The 26,594-nt window shown below is 44.1% G+C and overlaps 2 protein-coding genes across 7 annotated transcripts; both read right to left on the reverse strand.

The window, feature by feature from the left end:
• Nucleotides 1–1,977: 1,977 nt before the first annotated feature.
• On the reverse strand, nucleotides 1,978–14,627 carry LOC112567721. Of its 5 annotated transcripts, XM_025244503.1 has the most exons (9): nucleotides 13,130–13,180; nucleotides 12,514–12,625; nucleotides 11,979–12,070; nucleotides 10,120–10,443; nucleotides 9,091–9,129; nucleotides 8,277–8,318; nucleotides 7,627–7,722; nucleotides 7,081–7,320; nucleotides 1,978–2,214 (listed from the first exon to the last, which is right to left on the reverse strand). In XM_025244503.1, exons 3-9 carry the CDS (start codon nucleotides 12,007–12,009, stop codon nucleotides 2,120–2,122), a joined length of 867 nt encoding a protein of 288 aa, XP_025100288.1. In that variant the 5' UTR covers nucleotides 12,010–12,070; nucleotides 12,514–12,625; nucleotides 13,130–13,180; the 3' UTR covers nucleotides 1,978–2,119. The 5 variants fall into 5 exon arrangements, with proteins under 5 accessions (XP_025100288.1, XP_025100286.1, XP_025100284.1 ...); XM_025244501.1 differs by lacking the exon at nucleotides 11,979–12,070 and having other exon boundaries at nucleotides 12,514–12,909; nucleotides 13,130–13,186; XM_025244499.1 differs by lacking the exon at nucleotides 11,979–12,070 and having other exon boundaries at nucleotides 13,130–13,179.
• A 775-nt stretch (nucleotides 14,628–15,402) lies between these two features.
• Nucleotides 15,403–26,466, reverse strand: LOC112568180. 2 transcript variants are annotated; one of them, XM_025245341.1, is made up of 9 exons: nucleotides 26,328–26,466; nucleotides 23,991–24,148; nucleotides 23,477–23,575; nucleotides 21,500–21,795; nucleotides 20,643–20,681; nucleotides 18,261–18,293; nucleotides 17,882–17,977; nucleotides 17,396–17,643; nucleotides 15,403–16,504 (listed from the first exon to the last, which is right to left on the reverse strand). In XM_025245341.1, the coding sequence occupies exons 3-8, from the start codon at nucleotides 23,554–23,556 to the stop codon at nucleotides 17,570–17,572; spliced, it is 618 nt and encodes a 205-aa protein (XP_025101126.1). In that variant the 5' UTR covers nucleotides 23,557–23,575; nucleotides 23,991–24,148; nucleotides 26,328–26,466; the 3' UTR covers nucleotides 15,403–16,504; nucleotides 17,396–17,569. The 2 variants fall into 2 exon arrangements, 1 of the variants encoding a protein (XP_025101126.1); XR_003100020.1 differs by lacking the exons at nucleotides 23,477–23,575; nucleotides 23,991–24,148; nucleotides 26,328–26,466 and adding an exon at nucleotides 23,211–23,457 and having other exon boundaries at nucleotides 18,261–20,681.
• Between the last annotated feature and the right edge of the window lie 128 nt (nucleotides 26,467–26,594).

Raw genomic sequence — 26,594 nt, forward strand, 5'->3', positions numbered from 1 at the left:
CAGATTGTGAGGGGAGACAGCCTAGGGAATAATTTTGACTTGTTCATTCATTCAGCCCTCTACTCCTACCGGTCGTGGAGAGGTGGGGGCATGAAGGCAGCTGTTTTCCCTTGTCTTGGGCCAGAGCGAGCCGGTGGTGCAAAAGATGACCAGTCCACTTCACGCTATAAACCATTTTTTATGCCCATCTCTGCGTGTAGGCTGCATCGACCACCCTCCAAGACACTTTCCAGGTTAGTCTTGGACAAGGTGTCAGGCCGGATCACATGACCAAAGTAGACCAACTGATAGCCGCTTGACTGTGGCAATAGAGGTTCCTGGTGTCCTGCGAGTGTGGAGACCCTGCTCCGTGCAATCATTGATGCGATGTTCCCTGTGCAAGATGGGGAGCAGCCTCTTGAGGCACCTTCTCGAATGCCAGAACCTTCCACAACCATCACAAGGGCGATATGCAGCCTACACTTTGCAAACGACATTGATCTAACAGCAGACACTGATAGAGAACTGCAAGACTTTGTCCATTTTAATCATGAAAATGAGGTTGGCTAATTTTCTAAATGTTCTTGCTTGGGCTGTTAATGAAAAATCAGTCTTTGTAGTGCATGGTTATGCTTCACACAGAATAACATGTGCTTACACCAAGAACTCATTAGATCATTCAGTATGCATGTAAGTCCTGGGTTTATACTTTACACAGAACATGTGTCTACACCAGTAACATACATGTTAGTCCTGGGTTTATACTTTACAATGAACGTGTCTACACCAGTAACTCAATTACAAACCAATAAAACGATTGTTACTGTTCTTTTAAAAATAGTAAGAAATGGCTGAAGACTATAGTGTATTAAAAAACAAATAGTTGCCTGGAGGTTGTCTAGACTGGTGTATTATAAATACAAATGATTGCCTTATGACTGGTGAATTCTAAATACAGGCGATTATCTGACGGCTGTTATTGGTGTATTATTGCTGGACCTTATGCTACAATAGTCGACATATTTACAGTTCAAAGCCAGCAGGGTTCAACTCTTGCCTTAGAAATTCAAGGTCACTAAGCAACAGAACTTTCTGAAGATACCTTAGCTACGGACAACACGAAAATAACAGACATCGAGGACTTAGCCGTGAAAGTGGCGACTAAGACAAAAGTACGATGTTGCAATCACTCAAGACACTGGGTCTGGGAGTAGATAATAACAGCTGGGTAACAGTAAATAATAATGACAGCGAAGAGAAGGTGGGTGGATGTCACGCCGTCAGAAGGGAAAAGCTGTTATCACTCCTGACCTCCCCCGACCTGCACACCTGTAGCACGTGATGCTCGCTGCACGTGCCTTTAACTCGCTAAAATGAATTTAAGGTCATGCTGTCCTTAATTTCTTCTTACTTTAGTGTCATTTATGTCCATAAACACTATTAGCATCCATAATTCTAGCATATATAGTACAATGCAGTTTTCCTTTTGAAATAGGACAAATGTTATCAACATATGCTTACAACTGGGTGCATCTACCATCCAGACAGTTTCACTACCAGGCGTCAGCACAACATGACACCAGGGTACTTAGGAGGCGACACCATAATATGAAATGTGTTCTGGTCACCAAGGACCCCTATACATGGCAAAGCTAAATATTTCAATAAACGACATGATAGGATGAAATGTATTCCAGTCATAAAATGTCATTAAACTTAGCAAATGAGTTCACTAAAAACAAGTGACATCACCCAGGAGGTGTTGAGTGCGAGACAGACTCCACTAAGTACATCTGCTATCTGCAACAATCGTCCACAGACTCACAAGAACACAATTCTTGGCAGACTTTTGGAACACTGCTCGCCTCCTCACAGTTTCTCACCTTCTCACTCACTTTTGCATTTAGCCTTTACATTGTTAACCCTTTCGTCTAGAGAATGTTACCGTGTCATTAGATAACTTTCACACTTGCACCTCACATTCATCCTGAATCGTAGTAAGTGATAACTGAGGCTTTATTTTTCTGAACTAGTCAATGACTACTCGGCAGCGAGGCATTCAAGGTTTTTAAAGAATTTTAAATGTGACCCTCATACACTTTGTGTTTGTGGAATGCTCTCTGTCATTATAGCCACCATGTTAGTCGTCTAAAGAGCAAATGGTTGGCTTCTCTTCCATGTCCTTGTCCACTTGAGCCCATGGGACCTGATAATGGCACAAAGTGTCAGTGGTGTCTGGAAACAAAGATGAAGAGAGAATCTATTTACAACAGGTGTGCTTTCATCACTATTGGGCAAGCTACACTACAGCTACAATTTTCCAAAAAGTAGCCAGCTTCTTTTGGCTACTTTTAAAATGTAGTCAGCTTCTTTTGGCTAGTTTTAAAATGTAGTCAGCTTCTTTTGGCTACTTTTAAAATGTAGTCAGCTTCTTTTGGCTACTTTTAAAATGTAGTCAGCTTCTTTTGGCTACTTTTAAAATGTAGCCAGCTTCTTTTGGCTACTTTTAAAAGCGTGATGTTATAACAAGTTAGCTGTAGCCAGCTGGCTGTAGCAACATACACAAACATCAAACATACACACAAAACACTATATTACTTGCTAACACAAGAACTGGTTTTTATATACATTGACCTTTATTCTGATCTGAGACCACCAAAAACTCCATATTAACAACAAAATGCAAAGGTATAAAACAAACTTTTGACTTAGTGCTGATAATTTGTCCACCACCAACTGGTGCAACTTACCTTGTAGTGGTGTGGTGGCTTGTGTGCCTCGACGACCCACAGAGCTATGTCGGCGGGAGCCTTGTGCTCCTGGCAGGTCCAACCAAGCCGAACAGGTCTGTCAGGGTAGAGGCCAGACTAAAATGTTGCACCCTGGCCCTCCAGGTTGGGGGTTTTGCTATGGGTTAACAACCCATCCAAGTAAAACATCAACTGTTACAGAAACTGCAACAATATCGCAACAGGGGCCTGGTCAGGAAGATTCCTCTCCAGAAGAGCTCATGACGCAGGCTGGTGAAAGCCCTAGGGAAGCCAGCATGCCGACTCATCTTCTGACGACCAAGGCAAAAACCAGGATAGGGACCTGGAATATCAGAACCCTCTACGAAAGTGGAAAATCAGCTCAAGTAGCGAGGGAAATGAGAAGATATAATATCACGGTCCTCGGGTTATGTGAAACCAGATGGAATGGAAGTGGCAGGCCAGACTAACATCAGGGGAAACCATCATTTACTCTGGCCACAAAGACCTGGACCACGACCATTCCCAGGGAGTAGCACTGCTGATGTCAACAGAGGCAACAAAGGCGCTGAGGGCCTGGGAGCCAGTCTCATCACGGCTCATGTCTGCAAGATTCAATGCTAAAGGAAGGAAGACTACCATCATCCAGTGCTATGCACCAACGAATGCTGCAGACGAAGAGGAAAAAGAAGAATTCTATAACTCCCTGCAGTCTCTTCTTGACCGCACACCAAGAAAGATCTGAAGATTATCATGGGAGACCTAAATGCCAAAGTGGGAGATGACAACACCAACAGAGAGCTCATCATGGGAAGACATGGCGTCGGCACCTGCAATGAAAACGGGGAGCTCTTCATAGACTTCTGCGCTTTCAACGACCATGTCATTGGTGCACTGTATTCCCACACAAGAATATACACAAAACAACGTGGAATTCCCCAGATGGCCAGACGGAAAACCAGATTGACCATATAACAGTTGGTCGAAGGTGGAGAAGGAGTCTCCAAGATGTCAGAGTGAGAAGAGGAGCAGATGCTGCTTCAGACCACCAGCTTCTAATAGCAGTCTTCAAGATCAAGCTGAAGTCCTTCATTGATACAGCGGGCAGACCACATCACAAGTTCAATACCCAGTACTTCAAGAACAAGGAGACACGGGAAATTTATAACTGTGAAATTAAGAATAAGTACGAGGCCCTTTCAGGATTGCGGAAGAATCTGTGGAAGAACACTGGACAACACTCAAAAGAATTTGGAAGTCAACCTGTACAGATGTTTCTAGGAAAGAGGGAAAGAAAACATAAGGAATAGATAACCAAGAGACCTGGGCAAAGATTGAATCAAGAAAGGGACTGAAACAGAAGCTCAACCAGTGTCAAGACCAGCAAGAGAAAGAAGGTCTCAGAACGAAATACTGGGAAGCCAATCGCCAAGTGAAGAGGTCGGCAAGGGAGACAAGAGACGCTTCACCCATGAACTAACAGAGGAAGCAGAGACAGCAGCCACACAGGGAAACATGAAGAGGTTATATGAAATAACACGAACTCTGTCAGGCAAGAGCGTAAACTCAAACAAGCCAGTGAAAGACAAAACGGCAAGACCATAACAAATGATGCAGAGCAAAGAGACCGCTGGATGGAGTACTTCGAAGAGATGCTGAATAGACCTCATCCACCATCCTTACCTGTCATACCACCAGCAACTGAACAACTTCACGTCAACACCAGCCCTCCCACTAAGACAGAAATCACCAAAGCTATCAAAAGCATGAAAAATGGCAAAGCAGCAGGCCCGGACGGCATACCTCCAGAAGCATTAAAGGCAGACCCAGAAACAACAGCAACAATTTTACAGCCCCTCCTACACAAGATCTGGGAACAAGAGCTAATCCCAGCAGACTGGAAATTAGGCCACCTGGTCAAACTTCCAAAGAAAGGAGACCTGTCCCAGTGCAACAACTGGCGGGGAATCATGCTGCTGTCCATCCCCAGCAAAGTCCTGACAAGGATAATACTAGAGAGACTGAAGAAGGCACTAGACATGAGAATGAGACCAGAACAAGCAGGGTTTCGCCAAGACAAATCATGCACTGACCATATTGCAACCCTTCGTATCATCATAGAACAGTCCATCGAATGGCAATCCTCCCTTTATATAACCTTTGTGGACTTTGAGAAGGCCTTCGACAGTGTAGACAGGGATGTCATCTGGAGACTGATGAACCACTATGGTATTCCACCTAAATTCATAAACATCGTCCAGGGATTGTATGAAGACTCATCCTGCCAAGTTATCCATAATGGCAGACTCACTAAACCTTTTGTAATGAAGACTGGTGTAAGACAGGGTTGCATACTATCACCGACAATCTTCCTGATGGTCATAGACTGGGTTATGCGTAAGACGACCCAAGACAACAACACCGGTATCCAGTGGACCTTCACTAAACAGCTAGAAGACCTGGACTTTGCAGATGACATTAGTCTCCTATCTCATCGGCAGCAGCATGCACAAACCAAACTGAGCAAGCTAGCAGAGGAAGCAGAAAAGACCGGCTTAAAGATCAACAAAAAGAAGACCGAAGTGATGAAATTCAACAACAAGCAAGAACTTCCAATTCAACTTCAAGGCGAGAACATCCTAGAAACAGACCGCTTCACATATCTGGGGAGCATCGTCAGCAAGGATGGTGGAGCGGACGAAGACATCAGAAGCCGCATAAACAAGGCCAGGCATGCTTTCAACAGTCTGCGCCCCATCTGGAACTCCCGAGCATTATCCCTTCGCAACAAGACCCGCATATTTAACACCAATGTGAAGGCAGTCCTACTGTATGGCTCTGAAAACTTGGAGAGTGACAAACACCATCAACAACAAGCTCCAGACCTTCACCAACCGATGCCTTCGCCATATTTTGAGAATAAGATGGCCTGAGAGGATCTCAAACAGCAGCCTGTGGGAAAGAACTAACCAGAATGCCACTAGTCAAGACATCAAAAAGCGCAAGTGGGGTTGGATAGGACACACCCTGCGCAAACCGGCTGACACCATTGCCAGGCAGGCACTTGACTGGAACCCGCAGGGGAAGAGAAAAGTTGGAAGGCCAAAACAGACTTGGAGAAGATCAATAGAGAGCGAGGCAAAGGCTGCCGGAACCACATGGGCCCAACTGAGGGGGGCTGCCCAAAACCGGGTTCGCTGGCGAGGTGTTGTTGCGGCCCTATGCTCCTTGAGGAGTAACAAGGAATGATGATGATGATGATAATTTGTGAATACTGTTAAAACAAATCTACATGCTTTCAGTCCTTCATGGAATTGAACTTGACCAGAACTTTGGCCTCGAAGTTGCTGTCTGTCAGCAAGAACATGAAGAACAAAGATCGATGAAAATTTCAACGAACTTAATTACCTGCAAGTGCGTTCTTAAATTAAACGCCGACGTCTTGTTCATTGAGTACTTGTTCGTGCTGCCGCACCCATTCTTGCATTTGAAAGTATATATACCCCTTTCTGTTGCTTCACAAAATGTAAAGAATTTCAAGTAAGGCTCGAGATTGATGGGTACGTCCATCTTCGTTTTTTTCAAGCGTGGGTGTGTGGCTGTCACAACACCGAGCAGTGACAGCAGTGGCTGTCGTCGTCTTGCTGACACGCTGTCTACGAGTGGTCGTGAAAGTAGCCAACATGTAGCCAAGCTACGGCTACTTTCTAAAATGTAGCTACGGCTACAAACTACTTTTTAAAAATTTGTAGCCGGCTACAGTAGCTGTAGCTAGACTACTAGCTAGACTACAGCTACTTCCCATCCCTGGCTTTCAGGCTAAAAGACAATGTATGACTCGAGTAACCCAACGGTATACATACTGCCTGAGACACCCGGATATCTAGATATGGACAGATGATAACATTTACATACAGCCACACGACCCACCTTGGCAACACACACCCCTATAGTGTAGTGCTTTAGAGAGGTGTTTAACTGTTTGCGGTCATGCATGGACACACCCAGTCTTTTATCAAACAAAATGGCCGACCAACAGCTGACAGATATATTGTCACACTGATTGACTAGCTAACTAAATAATAGTGTGAGGATGATAGTCAATAGGTCCCGAGGGGAGAGAGCTCTACCCGAGAACACAGTGAACCAACGTTGACTGCTCTGATTTGGTCATATCTAAGGAACAGCTTTGTTGTGAGGGTGGTGCCCATTTCCCCTTGCAAAGACACCCTGCATGCGGTGGTCTGACTACTCCGCTCTTTCACCTGCTGTGGGAAGCGAGTACAACAGAACTGACTGACATCTCACCTAGAGAATGAAATGCATTTCTTTGTTCTTTCTTTTGTCTCACCTGCCGTCGGGGGCTTTAGGGGGTCACCTGCAGTGAGAGCCACTTTGTCCTTGTAATCCATCTCGGTTCCAGGTGCGCGGGGAGCTGGGGTGGCAGGTGGAGAGGTCAGGGAGGTCTGGTGCCTGATGCTAGTATTCTCTGGTGTGTTTGAGTTGTCTTCCCTTTCATGAGGCCGAGCAGCAGTCACACCCTCAGGTAGGCCGATCACGTGACTCAGCGATGGAAGGTGGTCTCTCTTGTCTGCAAGAAAAGTCTGTCCATCATGTTTCACCTCTGTTGCTTTCGGCTTCTTTCTTTTACTGTGGGACTTTTGTGTAGGCATTATGTACGCTTTTATACCTCTACTTGTATATGTATATGTATATGTATATGTATAATGGGGAATTGTTCAAGCTCGCTGCTTGGATGCTGACAGAAGGATTATATGAGTATGATCTGTATGTCTTTGTATTGCGGTTAGTCTTTCCTTCAATCATGGTACTTTGTCTCTCTTTGTGTATATGCGTGTGTGTGTGCATGCGGATGTTTATACCTCTTTAAACTCACATAAGATGATGGCGAGAAGAGCTGTGATGCCAATGAAGACGACAGTCAAAGCGATAAGAATGTTGATGGCTGCCTGCTGTGCACCTGGGGCAACACCTTCACAGAGCAGACAGACATGTGAGTGAGGTATGTAGCCCACCTTCACAGACAAGGGAGTGTTTCCATTGTGGTTTCTGTTATGTTTGTTTATTTACTTATGGTAACAAGCGTAACTAATATGAGAGCGACATTAGCAGGCGTCCTATTTTAATGATCGTGGGTAGAAATAGAACTAGGATTTGCCAGAGGTGTTCTGTGTTCACTACACAGAAGACAGTACTGATGTGTCTTGATCAGACCAAGAGGCACGTGGCTACCATCCACGCTTCACAAAGACACAAAAACAAAATGTCTGGAAGACAAGAGATGAATAATCCAATTGAGTAAAGTCCTTACTCAGGCCATGGGGAGCTTCACTGCCGCACAAACAACCAGCAACACTGGGTTTCACTTGCACAATGTAAAGACTTTTATCTGTCAAAAAGATGCTCTAATCATAATGAAGCAGACAAGAACATGAACACAAAGTAGACGCTGTGTTGAATGGAACACATTAATATATATATATGTGTGTTTGAGAAAGAGAGTTGAAATACTTATTTAGTACTTACACGTGTCAAGTGTCTTCCTGGTGCTATCAGCGGATGCATTGGCTAGATGAACACATACCAATAAACACATCACACGCAAGCGAATATACATACAAGAGATAAAATACATAAAAAATAAAGGTACATACACATATTCATACACGGTCTTAAGATATATTAGGTACCTTAACTCTCATAAACATTAAGAAATAAAACAAATATTGTGAACAACTTCCTCTTTTCCCACTATTTCAAAGTTTGATATATTAGTGACATGTAAGACATGTGAGCACACACACTCGTCGTATGTCGACATGATATGAAGAGCTGATGTAGAGATCAACAGTAATAACTTTGAGTGATCACCAGGAAGTCACAAGCTGGTGGTAAGATGTTGTGACTGTGAGGACACAGTGATTGCTGTCTGTGTGTCTGTTAAGACATGTCTGGAGAGTTAGTGTCCACAGTGTGACCACACCACAAGACTAAGGCCCTCACAAATACAGGGTTAGGAGGAGCTTTGTTGTAAACACTGATGTGTTCAGCTCACCTGTCCTGCCACAGGTGTGTCACCTTACTGGCCACAGAGGGTGTGAGCCACAGACTCTACATGGGTCTCTAGATGGTCGTTACACATTCTCATGTCAGTGAAGTGTGCATACAAGACACGGTAGTTGTGGAGATCCACACAAGGACATCTACATAGTAGCAGTAGATAAAGAAGTAGTAGAAGAAGAAGTAGCATTACAAAATAAGAAGTAGTACAAGAAGAAGTAGCATTAAAAGAATAAGAAGAAGTAGTAGCAGAAGATTTTAAGACTGAATGGTTGCTTACCATAAAGCCTCACAGAATTGTTTGTTGTAGTCATAGCATCTGAAACAGTTTGGTGACAACAGATTCACAACAAAGCAGGTTACTAATAAGTGTCTACAGACACCTACCCTGTGGTGGTCAGAAAATAAAGTGGCCATCATGCTTTGTTCACAAAGCTTCATTGAAACCAGATTCCTGTTAGTAACACATAACCATTAACGGTGGGGAAAAGCGTTATACAAATCAAATGATGATGATGATGATGATGATGATGATGATGATGATGATGATGATGATGATTCTTATTGCTGCTGTTGTTGTTACAGCTAAATCATTTGTACAAACACCTCACCGTCATCAGCCTCACCCAGCAAGACAGAAGGACGTGTCACATGACACATGTAGGAGAAACACTAGGAGGCAAGACAGAAAGACATATCACTATGACACATGTAGGAGAAACACGAGGAGGCAAGACAGAAAGACGTGTCACTATGACACATGTAGGAGAAACACTAGGAGGCAAGACAGAAAGACGTGTCACTATGACACATGTAGGAGAAACACGAGGAGGCAAGACAGAAAGACATATCACTATGACACATGTAGGAGAAACACTAGGAGGCAAGACAGAAAGACATATCACTATGACACATGTAGGAGAAACACTAGGAGGCAAGACAGAAAGACATATCACTATGACACATGTAGGAGAAACACTAGGAGGCAAGACAGAAAGACGTGTCACTATGACACATGTAGGAGAAACACCAGGAGGTGTCCTTCTGTAGACTTGCAGTCAGTGGTGTTGACTGCTGTGGCGAAGGGAGAGAGGACAAGAGAAGGGAGGTATACAGAAGTCGACAGACTGAGCAATACAATTTGTCGCTATATACCGGCCCATCCCCTCCATGATGTTGATTGTTTCTAAGTATCTATAGTATCAAATGATGTTGCACAGGACGCGATAAGGACACCAATGAATGGCTTGACGGGTAGATGGATGCAATGAGATGGACTGATTAAAGAAGTAAGCGATATTGTACACACCTGTCACATTGATGTCAAGTTGACCGACATGCTTCACTGTAGTCACAGACTCCAGTAGTAAGGTGGCTTCACATTCAAATGAACGGAACTCTCCAGATCCTTGAGCAAAGATGATGGCTCGGATGGTGACAGTGGTGTGGTCAGTGAAGCATGCTGAGAAGGTTAGGTTTCCGCTACACTGGTTGTTGTCCTTGCGGGCAGTCCTCACATGCAGGCCACCCGCGGTCTCCTTGAGGGTGAGCACCAGCAGCTCTGGAGTTAGCGGGTGGCTGCACTCCACATGTTGGACTGCTTCAGGTACACGTCTTACCTGGAGCGAAGTGTCTGCAAGAAATTAAATGGGAAGCTAAATATCTAAGACGGACATCATAGCAATCAACACCTGACAGGTTTGCCACATACACACCGAGGGACAACTCGTGTCAAACAGGTAACAGGTAAATAAAGTAATTTTGAGAAGCCAGGAAGTAAATAAGTCGAGGAGATGATGATTTGGTTGGAGAAAACTCACCTTAAATAAAGGATGTTCACACATTTTGTATACGCAAGTACTAACAAACAATGAACCACTCAAGTGAGACGTGCTGTTTGTGTGTTGCCATGACTTCACACACTTCCGAGGGTTAAAGGTTAACAGGTTAGAATTTTTTGTTGTTACTATCAGTTACTATCAGTGTATTGAAGATATATATTCATGCTGAGAAATTTAGAATATGTACGCGTGACTCTGCTTCTCTCTGTGTGTGTATATATATAATCTATGTATATATCTGCTTTACATATGAATCTATATATATATTCACAGCTGTGTATACATCTATATCTGTATATACATAATTACATCTTTGTATACATATATGCCGCTGCTATCTTCTCTCTCCATTTCTGTCTGCCTATAGTCTGTCACTCTTACTCTTTCACAGACACACAAACACAAATATTTATGTAGTCTAGATTCCTTGTCTCACAAACGTAGGTGTGTGTGTGTGTCATAGACGATGGTGTGTTGTATGGGAGGTCACACAGTCACACAGTCACACAGTCACACAGTCACATCATCATAGACGATGGTGTGCTGTATGGGAGGTCACACAGTCACACCAGTCCCATCATCATAGACGATGGTGTGCTGTATCCAATGAAGCACATTTTCTGTGCAAATATTCTCTCACACAAAAGCAAAACATAATGCAGTCGAACTTCTGTAAGTCGACGCTTAAGGCGACGATGAAAGAAATCGAGTTACGGAAGGTTCCACTTAAGGAAGTTCGTCGAAAAAAAATTTTTCACTGTGGACTTTATTCCTGCACGACAATTCTCTTCGTTTCTTTTGAAATCAACGAGTGGATGACAGACAGTGAGAGAAACGTGTTCATGGCGACATCTTGGCGAGACTCCATCACCGCACGACCCTCGCTCATCATGGCTCTTGCCTCCTGCAGTTTCTAGGCAGAGAGGAGGACATGGGAGGGCAGGGTGGATGGGGAGGACTACACCATTTTACACCTGTCGACGTCTTTTCCCATGTTTCAACTTGCTGACCGACTTATTGGAGGTGTGGGAGTGCTTGGCCAGGCCCCTTCGAGCAACGGAAGTTGAATTTACATTGCTTTAAAACCAACTGATGTTTAAAATTGGAGTCAGGGACAATGTCGACACGGAAGGTCGACTTACAGAAGCTCGACTGTGCTTCTGAGAATAAAAACTTCAATAGCACAGCACGCATCTCAGTCCAAATTGCTACTACAAATTCTCTATAAGCAAAACAAACAAACAAGCAAATAAACAAACGAACAAACCAACCAAACACTAAAATGGTTACTACTAAATCTCTGTAAAATAACTGCTACTTAATTTACCAAAATGTATCCAAGATGTACATTGCCACATCAGACGTTCATTTCTCTCTTCTTTACCAAGGTGTGATAAACAGTGTGGAAAGAGAATATTTCTAACCAGTGAAAATCTGTAAGTTGGCCTTGTTTATAACTATAATGTTTGATAATTATTGGATATGTTGTGTCATTACCCAAAGATAATATGGTAGAATAAATTACCGAAGAAATTACTTGATGTACCTGATGGTAGAGATTATAACTAAGAACTGAATAAAATTTTGTGACCATTCGCGCGCTTTGTTTTAATTCTTTGATTGGAGCTTTTTGAATACCTTGACCTTTTTTAAACATTTTCTTTTGGTTCTAGGATTTTTATTTACTATTTACAAAATGTTTGTTGTCAGTGTCAGGAAAATTACGCCGTTCTAAGGGCAGCACACAGACCTGCAGAGAAAGGTGGGAGGCCATGTCCAGGACATCACACACATAGACACTGACTGCAGCAGAGACATGTCACTGATATCACCGACAATGATTACAAGCAAAGACATCCTACCTTCACCCAAACAGACTGTGAGACAGATGACAACAGCAAAGAGACTGGACAACAAAGCTCTGTGATGTGGACGGTACCCTGTCATCTTGCAATGACCACAGAGCTGATGATGCTGGAGACAAACTGTAATTATTCCACTCTCGGCTTTTGACAGACCAGCAGGACCACGTGCTCACACGCGCCTCTATGCCTTTTGTTTAGTAAAATAAATTGTTTGCCAATGTTTTCCAGCATCGGTATCTTTATGCTTTCTCCAGTTTAAATATTTGATCAGACCATCTACAGCTAGAAGCAGTCCGTGACCTGTCGATAAGCGATGATAGACGATGTCGACTGAGAATCACACTGCAAGTGTTTGCAAAGATCCGGAAGGCACTTGACTGTCAAAGCTTGTTCCTTGAGTGTTTTAACATTTCCTTTTGCAGAAACACAGCCAACCAGCCAGATAAACGGATGCAGAAATAGAGAGAAAAAAGGAAAGTAAGAAGAGAGAGAGAAGGAGGAGATCACGAGGTAAGGGTTCAACATCAGAATGAGATGAAAGGAAAAGGTCAAGAAACAAACGTTAACTAGTAACGAAACAAAACCCAACACAAAACAACAACAAACCACGAACCCACAACATATGCGACGAATCACACAAACACAAAGAAACAGACTTCAGGACAAATTCTCTTCCATTGAGTTTGCAGGCTTGAATGTGAGACCTCAAGCAAAGGTCATGTGACAGGCGGTACTTGACCTGAGCAAGGACCTCTTCAAGTAAATAAGGACATTGAAACAAGCCGACCCTAGGGGCCTGCAAGTCAAATCGCTGTGGGAGGATTGAGGACTTGAACTGCACATCGAGTAGTTTGAGGGACGTGGAGAGATTCTGACAAAATGTCTGACCTCCTGAGGTGATCTTTGACCTTTACTGTGACTATGTCTGTGCTGCCTACCTGTGTGTGTGACAATGTGTGTGTGTGACAATATGTGTGTGTGACAATATGTGTGTATGTGAAAATGTGTGTGACAATGTGTGTGTGAAAATGTGTGTGTGACAATGTGTGTCTGTGACAATGTGTGTGTGACAATGTGACAATGTGTGTGTGACAATGTGTGTGTGACAATATGTGTGTGTGACAATGTGTGTGTGACAATGTGACAATGTGTGTGTGACAATGTGTGTGTGACAATATGTGTGTGACAATGTGTGTGTGACAATGTGACAATGTGTGTGTGAAATGTGTGTGACAATGTGTGTGTGACAATGTGTGTGTGACAATGTGACAATGTGTGTGTGACAATGTGACAATGTGTGTGTGACAATGTGTGTGTGTGTGACAATGTGTGTGTGACAATGTGTGTGTGTGACAATGTGTGTGTGTGACAATGTGTGTGTGTGACAATGTGTGTGTGACAATATGTGGTGACAATGTGTGTGTGTGAAATGTGTGTGTGTGACAATGTGTGTGTGTGTGACAATGTGACAATGTGTGTGACAATGTGTGTGTGTGACAATGTGTGTGTGTGACAATGTGTGTGTGACAATGTGTGTGTGTGTGACAATGTGTGTGTGACAATGTGTGTGTGACAATGTGTGTGTGACAATGTGTGTGTGAAAATGTGTGTGTGTGACAATATGTGTGTGTGACAATATGTGTGTGTGACAATGTGTGTGTGACAATGTGTGTGTGAAAATGTGTGTGTGTGACAATGACAATGTGACAATGTGTGTGTGTGTGACAATGTGTGTGTGTGAATACCTGTGGCTGTACTTGTGTGTTGTATCTGTGCACGTGTGTGTTGTTTGTGTCATTAAAATACTGTGTAACATAAATCCTGGATGTAAAATGTTTACATAGTACAAGTGTAGACGGATGTCCGGCGATGTCTCCTGTCATCAAACGCCCCAAACATCGACTTGAGCAACAAGGATGCTGCTGGTCATCCCTGGATAGTCTCTGCCTCTGTACTCCAGGATGTCCACAGTTATCTATTCACATTTTGGTCTGAGTACATTGTATTTAGTTTCTTTCATGTCTAGCATCCTGACAGGAGAAACTGGATTTTGTGTGCTGTGAGTGAGTCTAGTTACCTCAGCAACGCTGGGTGCCGCCAACTGTTTCTAGTGACGGGGGGGATGAATATAAAAATAAAAATAGAATAGGGATAAATATAATGGGGGATACATATTCCCGGGCTGGCTGGCTGCTGGCTGGCTGGCTGGCTGGCTGGCTGGCTGGTTACTCACTAAATGACAAAGTTGTCAGAACTTGCTTTTCTCAGGTCGCGTGCGCACCAAGTCAGTTGTGTTCTGCACGTGCGATTCAATTATTTATTGACATACACACACAACTAGTGAACAACAATTAATTTGAAGCTTACAGTACTTTTATTTGTCTACTCATCATATTTATGAGGGCGCATGGCGCTTGGGATGGCAATCAGCTCCAACATCAACTGTCCTGGTAACATTACAAGTGTTTGCTTCTGATCGCACTGTACTGCAACTTCAACAAATATTAACATGATGCAACATTCAGTGCCAACCCTAACCCACATTTCCTGGAAAACTCATAAAACACAGAAAATAAATAAAACTACATTTCTTTGATTAACAGAGCAAAAGTCATAAGCCTATAAATAGTTTATTCCTCTATCTTTCATTTAATTGCAATCAATGGCTGTTAACAAATGCGACAAGAAAAAGAAACAAAAATAAAGTATAGACATGAGCATTACACAAATAACAATATTCACTCATACACTCACTCACTCATGCACTCACACACTAACTCACTCATCCACTCATTCACTCACACACTAACTCACTCACACACTCATGCACTCACTCACTCACTCACTCACTTCATACACTCACTCACACACTAATTCACTCACACACTAATTCACTCACTCACTCACACACTCATTCACTCATGCACTCACTCACTCACACACTCACTCACTCACTCACTCACTCACTCACTCACACACTAATTCACTCATTCACTCATACACTCATTCACTCATGATAAAGTAGATCCTCCACACAGTCCAAGAAAGGGGTTTGCTCTTTCTTTTCCTTCGTTCTTTCAGGCTGGCAGACTAAGCTGCCTGATGATGATAAGGAGGGGTCGGCAGGGTTCGCCATCTCAAGCAAAGGAGATGCTCCCTGTCATTAGATGTATCCTCTTCTCACAGGCACACAACTTGTCTTCTGTTGTTGTTGACATCGTCTGTCATCGTCCTCATGCTCTGGTACACTACAATGTGTGCAGCTTTCGGTTACTAAAAATATCCATTTCATTATAAAATGTTTGTTTATCCTTTGCTCCTTGACTGGCAATTGATAAGGACCAGGTGAGTGCTCCCTAAGATCATCAGATGGACCTCGTTAGTCGCAGCAGGGTGTAAGCTCTGAGTGGCTGTAAACTTGAGGACATCACTAAGGTAAAGATAGTCCCTTATAGGAGTGGTGTGAGAGGTTAGGGGTAGCCCGTGATTTGTGAAGGGAATGGATCGACCATCCTAATACATGCCTTCAAATAGTCTTCATGTGAGCCACGTGTCTGAGAGGACAACTCTTTCTGGCAGAACCTAGTGACACTAGGTGACAACTTAGTGACACTAGGTGACACATTACCCAGGTGTGTTAAAGGAGGGTTTGTGTAAACATTATGTACAATATCCAACCTTAGAGTCACAGTCATCCTCTCAAGTGGGAAGAGATGACATGAAGCAACTCAACCCCCTTCTGAAGGACATGATGTCAAAACACAGAAGAGGACCGCCTCCCTTTTCTTTAGATGAGATGCACATGCGCAGACAGGGTTTCTGTTGAGTTTGAAATGCCAGTGTGTGTCTCCAGGGTTTCTTTTGTGTCTCTTTCTGAGACAGGTGGCTGGTGAGGCTGACATGTCACTGGCTGGTATTTACTGGGGCGGAAAGACCTTCTGACCCTGACCCCAGGGTGTCTGATACTGGCACAGTTCCTCGGTTGTACCTGTAAACAAACATGGTGAAGTGTTTATATGACAGCAGACAGCTGACATACCCCTGGTGTTAGTGACAAACAATGTTGGTGTTTATATGACATGTGTTTATATGTCTTCTCTGACACACAGTGTGACACTTGAATACTGACAAGTGGTGAGCAATCTGCCGAGTACATTAAGACATGTCCAGTACACTAAGATTATTTACAAGCACGTGACATCGCTAGAGACAAGCCGACAGGACTACGAACACAAGACTACTAGTCATAGCTCTAGAGCACCACGTATTACAATATTGAGTACAGGTAGTCCTCGACTTACGACGGTGATCCGTTCTTACGAGGCGTCGTAAACCGAATTTCGACGTAAGTCGGGTCATACGTTCATACAGTACTGTACCATAATAACAGTACAGTACTGCAAACACTTAGCCTACCCACACACCTATCCTAACACAGTAGCCTACATAATTATCAATAAACATAAGTACAGTAAGATATTGTGCAGTACACTACGCTTTGTTATCACTGTCGCTGTCATAGGAGCAGATCCTGTCACGTGTTCAAGGATGCGATCTTTATCCTTGATAATCGTAGCGACAGTCGAACGACTAAGTCCTAATGACCTGCCAATTTCTGTTGCTGTTTCCCCTTCTCAGATTGCCTTATGACTTCCGCCGCACGTGGAATGAGGCGCACGTGCAGTTCGACTTACGACGCTAAACCTCGTAAGTCGGAGTGAGCGTCGTAACCACGAAACAACGTAACTCGAGACCCTCGTAACCCGAGGACTACCTGTATTGTGAGTATTAACGAACTAAACATTACATCTAACACACTGCATTAACAGAGCAACTAACTGTACATCAATCATTTTCCCGATGTGTGATGACAACTCACCTGCTAGAGTCTGTGAGGTGTTAGCCGACGACAGGTCCAGTTGGTCCTGGTAGTCCATCACGTGACTTTTGCCGGGTGCACGGGGGGCTGGGCTGGCGGGTGGCGGTCCCCGGTACTTGTGGTACCTGGGGGTGGAATTCTCCAGGTGTTGGGTGTTGGAGTCGTTCTCGAGTCCTACAGGCTGACTGGCAGTCCACCCGCACACAGCCTGGTCACGTGACATGGGCAGGGCGTGTTGGTGCGTCTGTCTGCAAGCAGCCTTCGTCCCTCAGTATTTGTAGTCTTCCTCCTGTGTGTGTCTCTCAGTTTATCCGCTGTATGCATGTGTATGTACCTGCGCGCGCTGTGTGTGTGTGTGCGCTGTGTGTGTGTGTGTGTGCAGTGTGTGTGCTTTGCTAACTGTAGGATGTCGTCTGACGGTGTGTCTGTTTGAAACCTAACGTGTGTAGAGGTGTGTACCCGGGGACACTGATTGCGACAACTCACGTATTTTGATGACGAGGACAGCACTGATGACCATGAAGACAATGAGCAGCAGGACAAGAACGATAACCGCTGCTCGCGGGGCATCACGGGAGTCGCCTGCACAATAAAGTAACCGTTGGGTGTCGTTGGTGTGAACGTTCACACTGCACGCAGCACGCAGCACGCAGCACGCAGACAATCAATCGGTAAGCAAGTCTTATTCAAGTCTTCTCGTTATGAAGACAAAGGTGAGACAAGACAGGTGTTCCCTCCTTCTGTCTGCTGATTACACAGCAGCACAGCACACGGCTACAGTGAACGCTACTCCCACACAGGAGAGGAGAGAGAAGGAAGGAAAGACAGAAAAGGCGGAAAAGAAAACATTAATTCCGATACTTACATGTTCCTGTGAAGTCTTTGGCTGACTCGTTCACTAGATTAACATGTGGACAGAGAGAAACACACACACACGTGAATGCGCGAACACACACACACGCGCGAGCGCACACACACACACACTATTATTCAAATGCTCACAAACTCATAATCACTATCGAGTTACTGAGTACTTTATCACAATGTTGTCAAACAACTTTATTGTTGTGAGTAAACTGTTTACCCTGCTGTCAACCATTGTGTGTAAACTGTTTACCTCCAGTCCACCATTGTGTGTAAACTGCTTACCTCCAGTCCACCATTGTGTGTAAACTGTTTACCTCCAGTCCACCATTGTTAGTAAACTGTTTACCTCCAGTCCACCATTGTTAGTAAACTGTTTACCTCCAGTCCACCATTGTGTGTAAACTGTTTACCTCCAGTCCACCATTGTGTGTAAACTGTTTACCTCCAGTCCACCATTGTGTGTAAACTGTTTACCTGTAGTCCACCATTGTGTGTAAACTGTATACCTCCAGTAAACCATTGTGTGTAAACTGTTTACCTCCAGTCAACCATTGTGTGTAAACTGTTTACCCTGCTGTCAGCGGCACGAGGCCGTCCACCATTGTGCGCGCTGGCCTCGTCTCTCTCGTCAGTTTTGTTCTCTCGATTATCGTCCGCAACTTTGTCACATCTCAACATCGACACGATTGCCAACCAGAACATCCGTGTTAACTCTGGCCGTCACCGCCTAGCAGGCCTGCAGCAGGTTGTGTGTCAACAGTGAGCCACTCACAGACGTAGCAGCGGGGGGTGGGCGCCGTCCTGTAAGCAGTTGTCTCCCCACAGTTCAACGTTTGAGAAAAAAGAAATAGTGAGAGAAACGAAAGAGAGATAGAGAAAGAAAAAAGACTTATTAACCCTTTAACGGCCGTTGGGGTCCATACCGACTTCAACCGAAGTTTCACAATTTACAAAACGCGAATTGGTTTTCTCAACATTTTCAAATTTCTTGACTTTTACACTTTAGTGCCGGACTCATCGGTGAGCCAAGAGAACAGCTGTGGAGCAAGAAGCCAAGAAAACTATTTTTCCCACAAGCGATGCTCAAAGCCAGACTCGTGCAGGTGAGGGAAGTGCTTGGAGTTGATGAACGATGTCAAAGGTGACCCGAGGCAAAGCTCCCACCAGTCTCTGAAATATTTGATGTTTGGGCAGAAAAGAATGTTACCAACTCTCAGAAAATGTGACTGATGATGAAGAATCAGTCGTCTTTAGGAGCGGGTGTCCTTTCTCACAAGACATTGCCAGCAAGCCAGGGAAACATGGGGTACAACTGTGGGTCTGCTGTGACACCACCACGTTGGATGTTTAGAACTGTCCGGTTAGGGGAAGACAACCTCATCAACCAAGAGAACACAACCAGGGAGAAAGAGTTGTGTTGGACATGATTCTGGTGACAAAACAGTGGAAGGGATGTAGCGAGGGACAAGTTCTTCACTAGCTTTGGGCTGGGAGACAAACTTGCTGCTGAGAGGCTTCCCTCACCATTCTTATCAACACCACGGCAGAGAAAAGCCTCCGTTGATGCTGGACTACAAGACAAAAGGTGACATCCACACAACGAACCAAGTGGTTCACTGCCACACCACGAGACGACAGACAAGAAGATGGCCGACGGTAGTCTACAACAGGGAGGATACCATTGCCTCAATGACTACATCGTTTGGACCTCTCTATACCCCGGGTGGCAACGCGGCGAGTCCTCCTGATGAAACTGAGCGAGGAATTTGTTGGACTTGGAAAATCTGTGAAAGAAGAATGTATTCTGGGGAGAATACACCAGCTCCATCACCTTCCCAGCCTTCAGCAGCTGCACGGGATACAACTCCGTTGCCAGGACAGCGACAGAGTTGCTTCTTGAGCCCGACATGGAGTAACGAGAAAGTTAGAGACTCGTGGTTGTTGTGGTGATGTTAATGTGGAGTTCATGTGGAGTTCATGTAGAGCTTGGATGTCACTTCGACAGTCGTCAGATTTTTTTCGTCCTGAATAATCTTGACTTTTGTAAGAGTAACAGAATGTAGGCCTCATCCAAACAATATATTTTCAGTTTTTTTCATATTTAGCAAGAAAAGTCTGACCAAATCTTGTGATACAAACTCTTTGTATCGTTTTGTAACATTACTATGTTTGGTCATTATAATTATAATTTGTGGTGCATGTTAATGACATTGATTTTGGTGTTTGAATGAAGAAGGCATTTCATTCTCCATTGTCTGCGTTTTCATCCTGAAACGAATGGCTAGAAGGTCTGGTTTGTTAACACTATAACAATTCCACGGCTGTCAGAGGGTTAAGTGGGGTCCAGTTGCCCCAAACCACGTGTCCAGTGTCTGCTTACCATCAGTCCCTGTGGTGGTGTATGTGGGTGTTGATGGTCCTGAAACAACAGACAAGCATACAGTTGACAGTGAAGTTGTTGTTGTGTTTGATCAGTGAGAAGTTTGTGACATCAAGAGTTTTGTAACATCAAGGAGTTTTGTCACATCAAGAAGTTTTGTGACATCAAGAGTTTTGTAACATCAAGGAGTTTTGTGACATCAAGAGTTTTGAAACATGAACGAGGTTTGTACTCATCAGCTCTTTGCTGTACAAACCTGTTTGATTGATTCACGTTCATGCCATCAGTATAAAAGTTCCATCTGCTGTATCAATAGTACTCAATATTGATAAAAAAAGAAAAAAAGTAAATAAAAGTTGTAATAAATTGACAAATAAAGAAAAAAGACGCAAAAAATAGAAAGTAGAGCTTTATCGGGATTGACAATTGTATCATGCACAGATTGATGACAGTTTATCATTCTCAGATGACAGTTATATCATGCAAAGAATGACGACAGTTGTATTCTACAAACCAGTTGTGACACTGCTGGGAACACAGACACTGGCAGCTGCCTTTCATATTTTCATGGAGATGAAATACGAGAGAAAGAGGAGAGTTCAGTGCTTGACTCTTGACAGGACAGAGACCTTCTGTCAACAGAAGCGAGGGACAGACAGCAGTTCACAGGCCAGGGTCTTCATAAACGAAGGCATTTGGTAAATATGTTACTTACACAAATGAGACAAATGTCCTTCTAAATGATTTTGTACCAGACGGAGGAGTAGAGAGCATGGGCGGCTAGAGTATCACACAAGAACAAGGTGAGCAGGCAGACGGATGGATGGAGAGGGTTAGGTGAAGACATAAACACGTACCTCCAACAGTAATGTTGATTTGACCGACAGGTATCTCTCTTGACTCAGAGTTCACCTTTAGTGTAGCTTTACACTCAAACACACGAAATTCTTCAGAACCTTGACCCACGACGAGGGCTTTGACCGTGACACAGGTGTCATCAAAAGTGCAGGCTGAGAACATCATGTCGCCGCTACAGGTGTCCGTGATGTCTGCACTTCTGACAGAGCTGGTGTTTGCTGTTTGCTTGAGTGTTAGTACGAACAAGTCCTTGCGTGGGTACCTGCATGCTACCTGTGTGACGGGGTGGTGCACCCTGCAACACACCGCAGGTCACGTGTTTGAGGTCACAGGTCTGCCAGCTGGAGACTTCACATTCACATTCACATTGCAGGAAAATCTGCTCCACGGGAAATGTCTGCTGTCAGTCATGTGAACATGTTACACTACCATTTCAGTCACAGGTCTTAACTTTAGTCTTCAACTGCTTCACGCTGTTGTTACATGAACAGTGAACATAGCAAACCTTGTTTATTGGACAGAAAACAATCATATGAACAGTGAATATAATATAACCCTGTTATTGGACACTAAGCAATCACATGAACAGTGAACATAGTATAACCTTGCTTCGTGGACAGAAAACAATCATATGAACAATGAACATCGCAAACCTTGTTTATTGGACAGTAAACTACTACCAAGCAAAGCCAGCAACCAGAGGACACCACAAGACGAGAGGAGTGTCCGTGTTGTGCTCACTGCCCCACATCACCAGCAGGGATGAACGCCACATTTTTCTGTAGCTTTTATTTTCCTTCTTCATCCACTGGGTCCATTGGGTCTCGTGGATCATCCTCTTGCTCAGCTGCCAGGTCCTCTCATAACGTCTTCTCATCAGTGCTGGCTGGGTGACTAGTCATCATCATCATCACTGGTCACGTGGTCAAAGCGCTGTCCTCTTTGATGTTTTAGGTGCCGCACATGTTGACTGCTAGTTGGATTCAGGTCTTTGTTGTTGTATCTCTCTATTCTGTGTACAACTGGTGTCCAGATACATAACCTCTGACCTTTGTTGGAGTACGATGCCATTGATGCTGATATTCAGAGTGCCTGGTGGTCTACTGGTGTAGATGTTTGTCTTGTCTGTTCTCATTCACATGTCACAGGACTCACACCCTGTTGATGTGCTCTAGTTGCTTCTACATTTGTCTTTTGTTAGTCATCACCACTTTCTTTTATTATTATTCTAACAGTACTGATGAGTGCTGGAGTGAACTCAGCCCTCAGTTATGCCTCTAACAAGCAGGCAAAAGATACAAAACCTGACAGCCCCACTGCCCCAACTCCACCCAAGTACCCAACCAATAGCAGGAGTTCAAAACCTTCTATCAACAGGTGTGACTATAGGTCAGTAGGTCTTGGTCACAACATATCCTAGCCATAATCAAAAGTTCACAAAGTTTAGCCTGTCTCCTACGGAAGATTCAACAAGTACATGTGCTTGCCCTGTGGGACACTACTTTGTAGGTGTAGGAAGGAGCTATCAAATGTGTTACTCACACTTCACCCTCAGGACTTGTCCTCTCTAGGGTCCTGCCACTAAAAGACTACAGAACTATGTTGCTCTACAAAATACTCAGGCCAAATGTAACCTAGACTGTCCACACTAGTTTCTACCAAGACGAGAACAGGGAGAACATAGCCATGAAGAAAGTAAAAAGGTTTTACCTCTCACATGAAGGTACTGGAGGCTGGTGACAACAACAAACAGAATGAAGAAGAGAGTGGTGCGATGTGGACAGAGGCCCGCCATTTTGTGTGAGGGAGAGGAAGAGGAAGATGCAGACATGGACTTCCTGTGTCAAGAGGGTTTATCTGGGTTTTTCATGACTTAGTTTGACTTGAACTATACTATGAGTGCACGTGTTGCTGTATAGGCGGCTGTCCATGTCGGGTGAGAACAATGTACATCAAGCTGCAAGTTGCTCACTTACATGGGCGCCAAGGTTTGAGTGAAGGCAGCCAAGTCATACTTCGAGTGAAACTGAAACTCTTTTGTTCTCACCATCAGCATGATGGGCGTCTCTGGTCGTCTGGACAAAACATCCATTATATCCTCGATATTTTCTTGGAAACTTATACTTGCACCCTCTCCTTACTGTGCTAGATAGCTGTCTCTGCTTTCTCTCTCACACTTTCTGCTTTTGCGCTTGTTTTTAGTTTTTGTAAGAATGTATAAATGTTTCTTTATTTGCATAATTGTCTTTTTACATGATTGCATGCCGATATGTATTTATGTTTTTGTGTGCGTTTGCGTGCACGGGTGTGTACGCGCGCGTTTGTGTTTGTGCGCGCGCTTGAAGCATTTAACGGTTTGCTTGTAAGCTCATTCTGGTTTTGCTAACCACAGTTACAGAGCGCCTGTCTCCAGCATCAGGCGCACTCAGGTCACTTGACATAAATATAGGCGACCAAGCATCTTTCTCCTCTACAGTCTACAGTATATACCTTTCGTGGACTTTGAGAAGACGTTTGACGGAGTTCACAGGGCTGTCATCGGAGGCTGGTGATCCACTGGGCCATTCCACCTGACCTCCTAAACACTATCCAGGGGTTGTACGAACACTCGTCCTGCCAAGTTGTCCACAACAGCAAACTCACTGAAACTTTTGTAGTGAAGACTAGCGTAAGACAAGGTTGAATATTATCGCCAACAATCTTCCTGATGGTCACAGACTGGATTATGAGTAAGGCAACCCTAGACAATAACGCACCATCTGGAACTCCCGAGCATTATCCTTCCACACTTGCACACACACTTGCACACACACTTGCACATACACTTTAACACACAGACATGCAGACACATTGCACAGGATTTCTAGAGCGCTTCACCCAACATGGACTTCATGTCTTGGTGTTAAAAACTGAATAGTTTTATGTGAAGGGCCGTGTTGGTGCCAACCTATTCTAACTGCTGATACAATAATAAAATACATGTACTACAACTACTATGACAACATCATTAAGAAACATCTTTTTAGTTTGTAAAATACGACCTTGTGGTAAATTGTTTCTGTTGAAAGTTGAGCCCTGACATAACCGGCTGTGGCCAGACTGTCCCCACTGTACACTGGGGTCAACAGTACACTGTACACTGGGGTCAACAGTACACTGTACACTGGGGTCAACAGTACACTGTACACTGAGGTCAACAGTACACTGTACACTGGGGTCAACAGTACACTGTACACTGAGGTCAACAGTACACTGTACACTGGGGTCAACAATACACTGTACACTGGGGTCAACAGTACACTGTACACTGGGGTCAACAGTACACTGTACACTGAGGTCAACAGTACACTGTACACGGAGGTCAACAGTACACTGTACACTGAGGTCAACAGTACACTGTACACTGAGGTCAACAGTACACTGTAGACTGGGGTCAACAGTACACTGTACACTGAGGTCAACAGTACACTGTACACTGGGGTCAACAGTACACTGTACACTGGGGTCAACAGTACACTGTACACTGGGGTCAACAGTACACTGTACACTGAGGTCAACAGTACACTGTACACTGAGGTCAACAGTACACTGTACACTGAGGTCAACAGTACACTGAGGTCAACAGTACACTATACACTGAGGTCAACAGTACACTGTACACTGAGCTCAACAGTACACTATACACTGAGGTCAACAGTACACTATACACTGATGTCAACAGTACACTGTACACTGGGGTCAACAGTACACTGTACACTGAGGTCAACAGTACACTATACACTGAGGTCAACAGTACACTGTACACTGAGGTCAACAGTACACTGTACACTGAGGTCAACAGTACACTGAGGTCAACAGTACACTATACACTGAGGTCAACAGTACACTATACACTGAGGTCAACAGTACACTATACACTGATGTCAACAGTACACTGTACACTGGGGTCAACAGTACACTGTACACTGAGGTCAACAGTACACTATACACTGAGGTCAACAGTACATTGTACACTGAGGTCAACAGTACACTGTACACTGAGGTCAACAGTACACTATACACTGAGGTCAACAGTACACTGTACACTGGGGTCAACAGCACACTATACACTGGGGTCAACAGTACAGGGGTCACAGGTCTTGTCCGGCCTGAGGCTGACCTCATGCAGCAGCTGGTCACGTGCACAGACAATCACTCACACAAGCAATCAGTGTATCTTGACCTTTCTGTTGATTGTGGTTGCATACACATCGTCAGGTTGTTTGTGAGTTTGTGTGTTGACTTGTTTACCTCTGGCGCGATGTTTATTGCTTGGTATGTCTGTGAGACAACAATCACTGATGATGATGATGATGATGATGTGATAACAGTGGTGACACCAATCACTGATGATGCGACAAGAGGAGAGACACCAATTACTGATGATGTGATAACAGTTGAGACAACAATTACTGATGATGATGTGATAACAGTGGAGAGAACAATCACCGATGATGTGATAACAGTGGAGAGAACAATCACCGATGATGTGATAACAGTGGAGAGAACAATCACCGATGATGTGATAACAATGGAGAGAACAATCACCGATGATGTGATAACAATGGAGAGAACAATCACTGATGATGATGCGACAACAGTGGAGAGAACAATCACCGATGATGTGATAACAGTGGAGAGAACAATCACCGATGACGTGACAACAGTGGAGAGAACAATCACCGATGATGTGATAACAGTGGAGAGAACAATCACCGATGATAACGAAGACAAAACTGCAGACAACCACTACTGTCTGTGACACATCTAGGGTGTGACCACACATACCCGTGTGTCGCTATGGTGTCGTGAGAAGAGTGGTGTGAAGGAAGTGGATGACACAGCAGTTTCTGATGAACTAGAAGTTGAAGTTCATCCGGATGGTGGGGTCACAAGTCTGCTGTCGTTTTCTAAACGTGTACGTGACACAGCTTAGTGCTCTGGTGCGTCACTTCAACAAAGACAAGTGCAGGGTACCTGAGGTTTGAGGTCCGGGAAGCTGACATCATGCTGAGACAAGACAGTGACATCACACAGACAAGACAGTGACATCAT

This window comes from Pomacea canaliculata, linkage group LG7, assembly GCF_003073045.1.
Source record: "Pomacea canaliculata isolate SZHN2017 linkage group LG7, ASM307304v1, whole genome shotgun sequence".
In the NCBI taxonomy this organism is placed as follows: domain Eukaryota; kingdom Metazoa; phylum Mollusca; class Gastropoda; order Architaenioglossa; family Ampullariidae; genus Pomacea; species Pomacea canaliculata.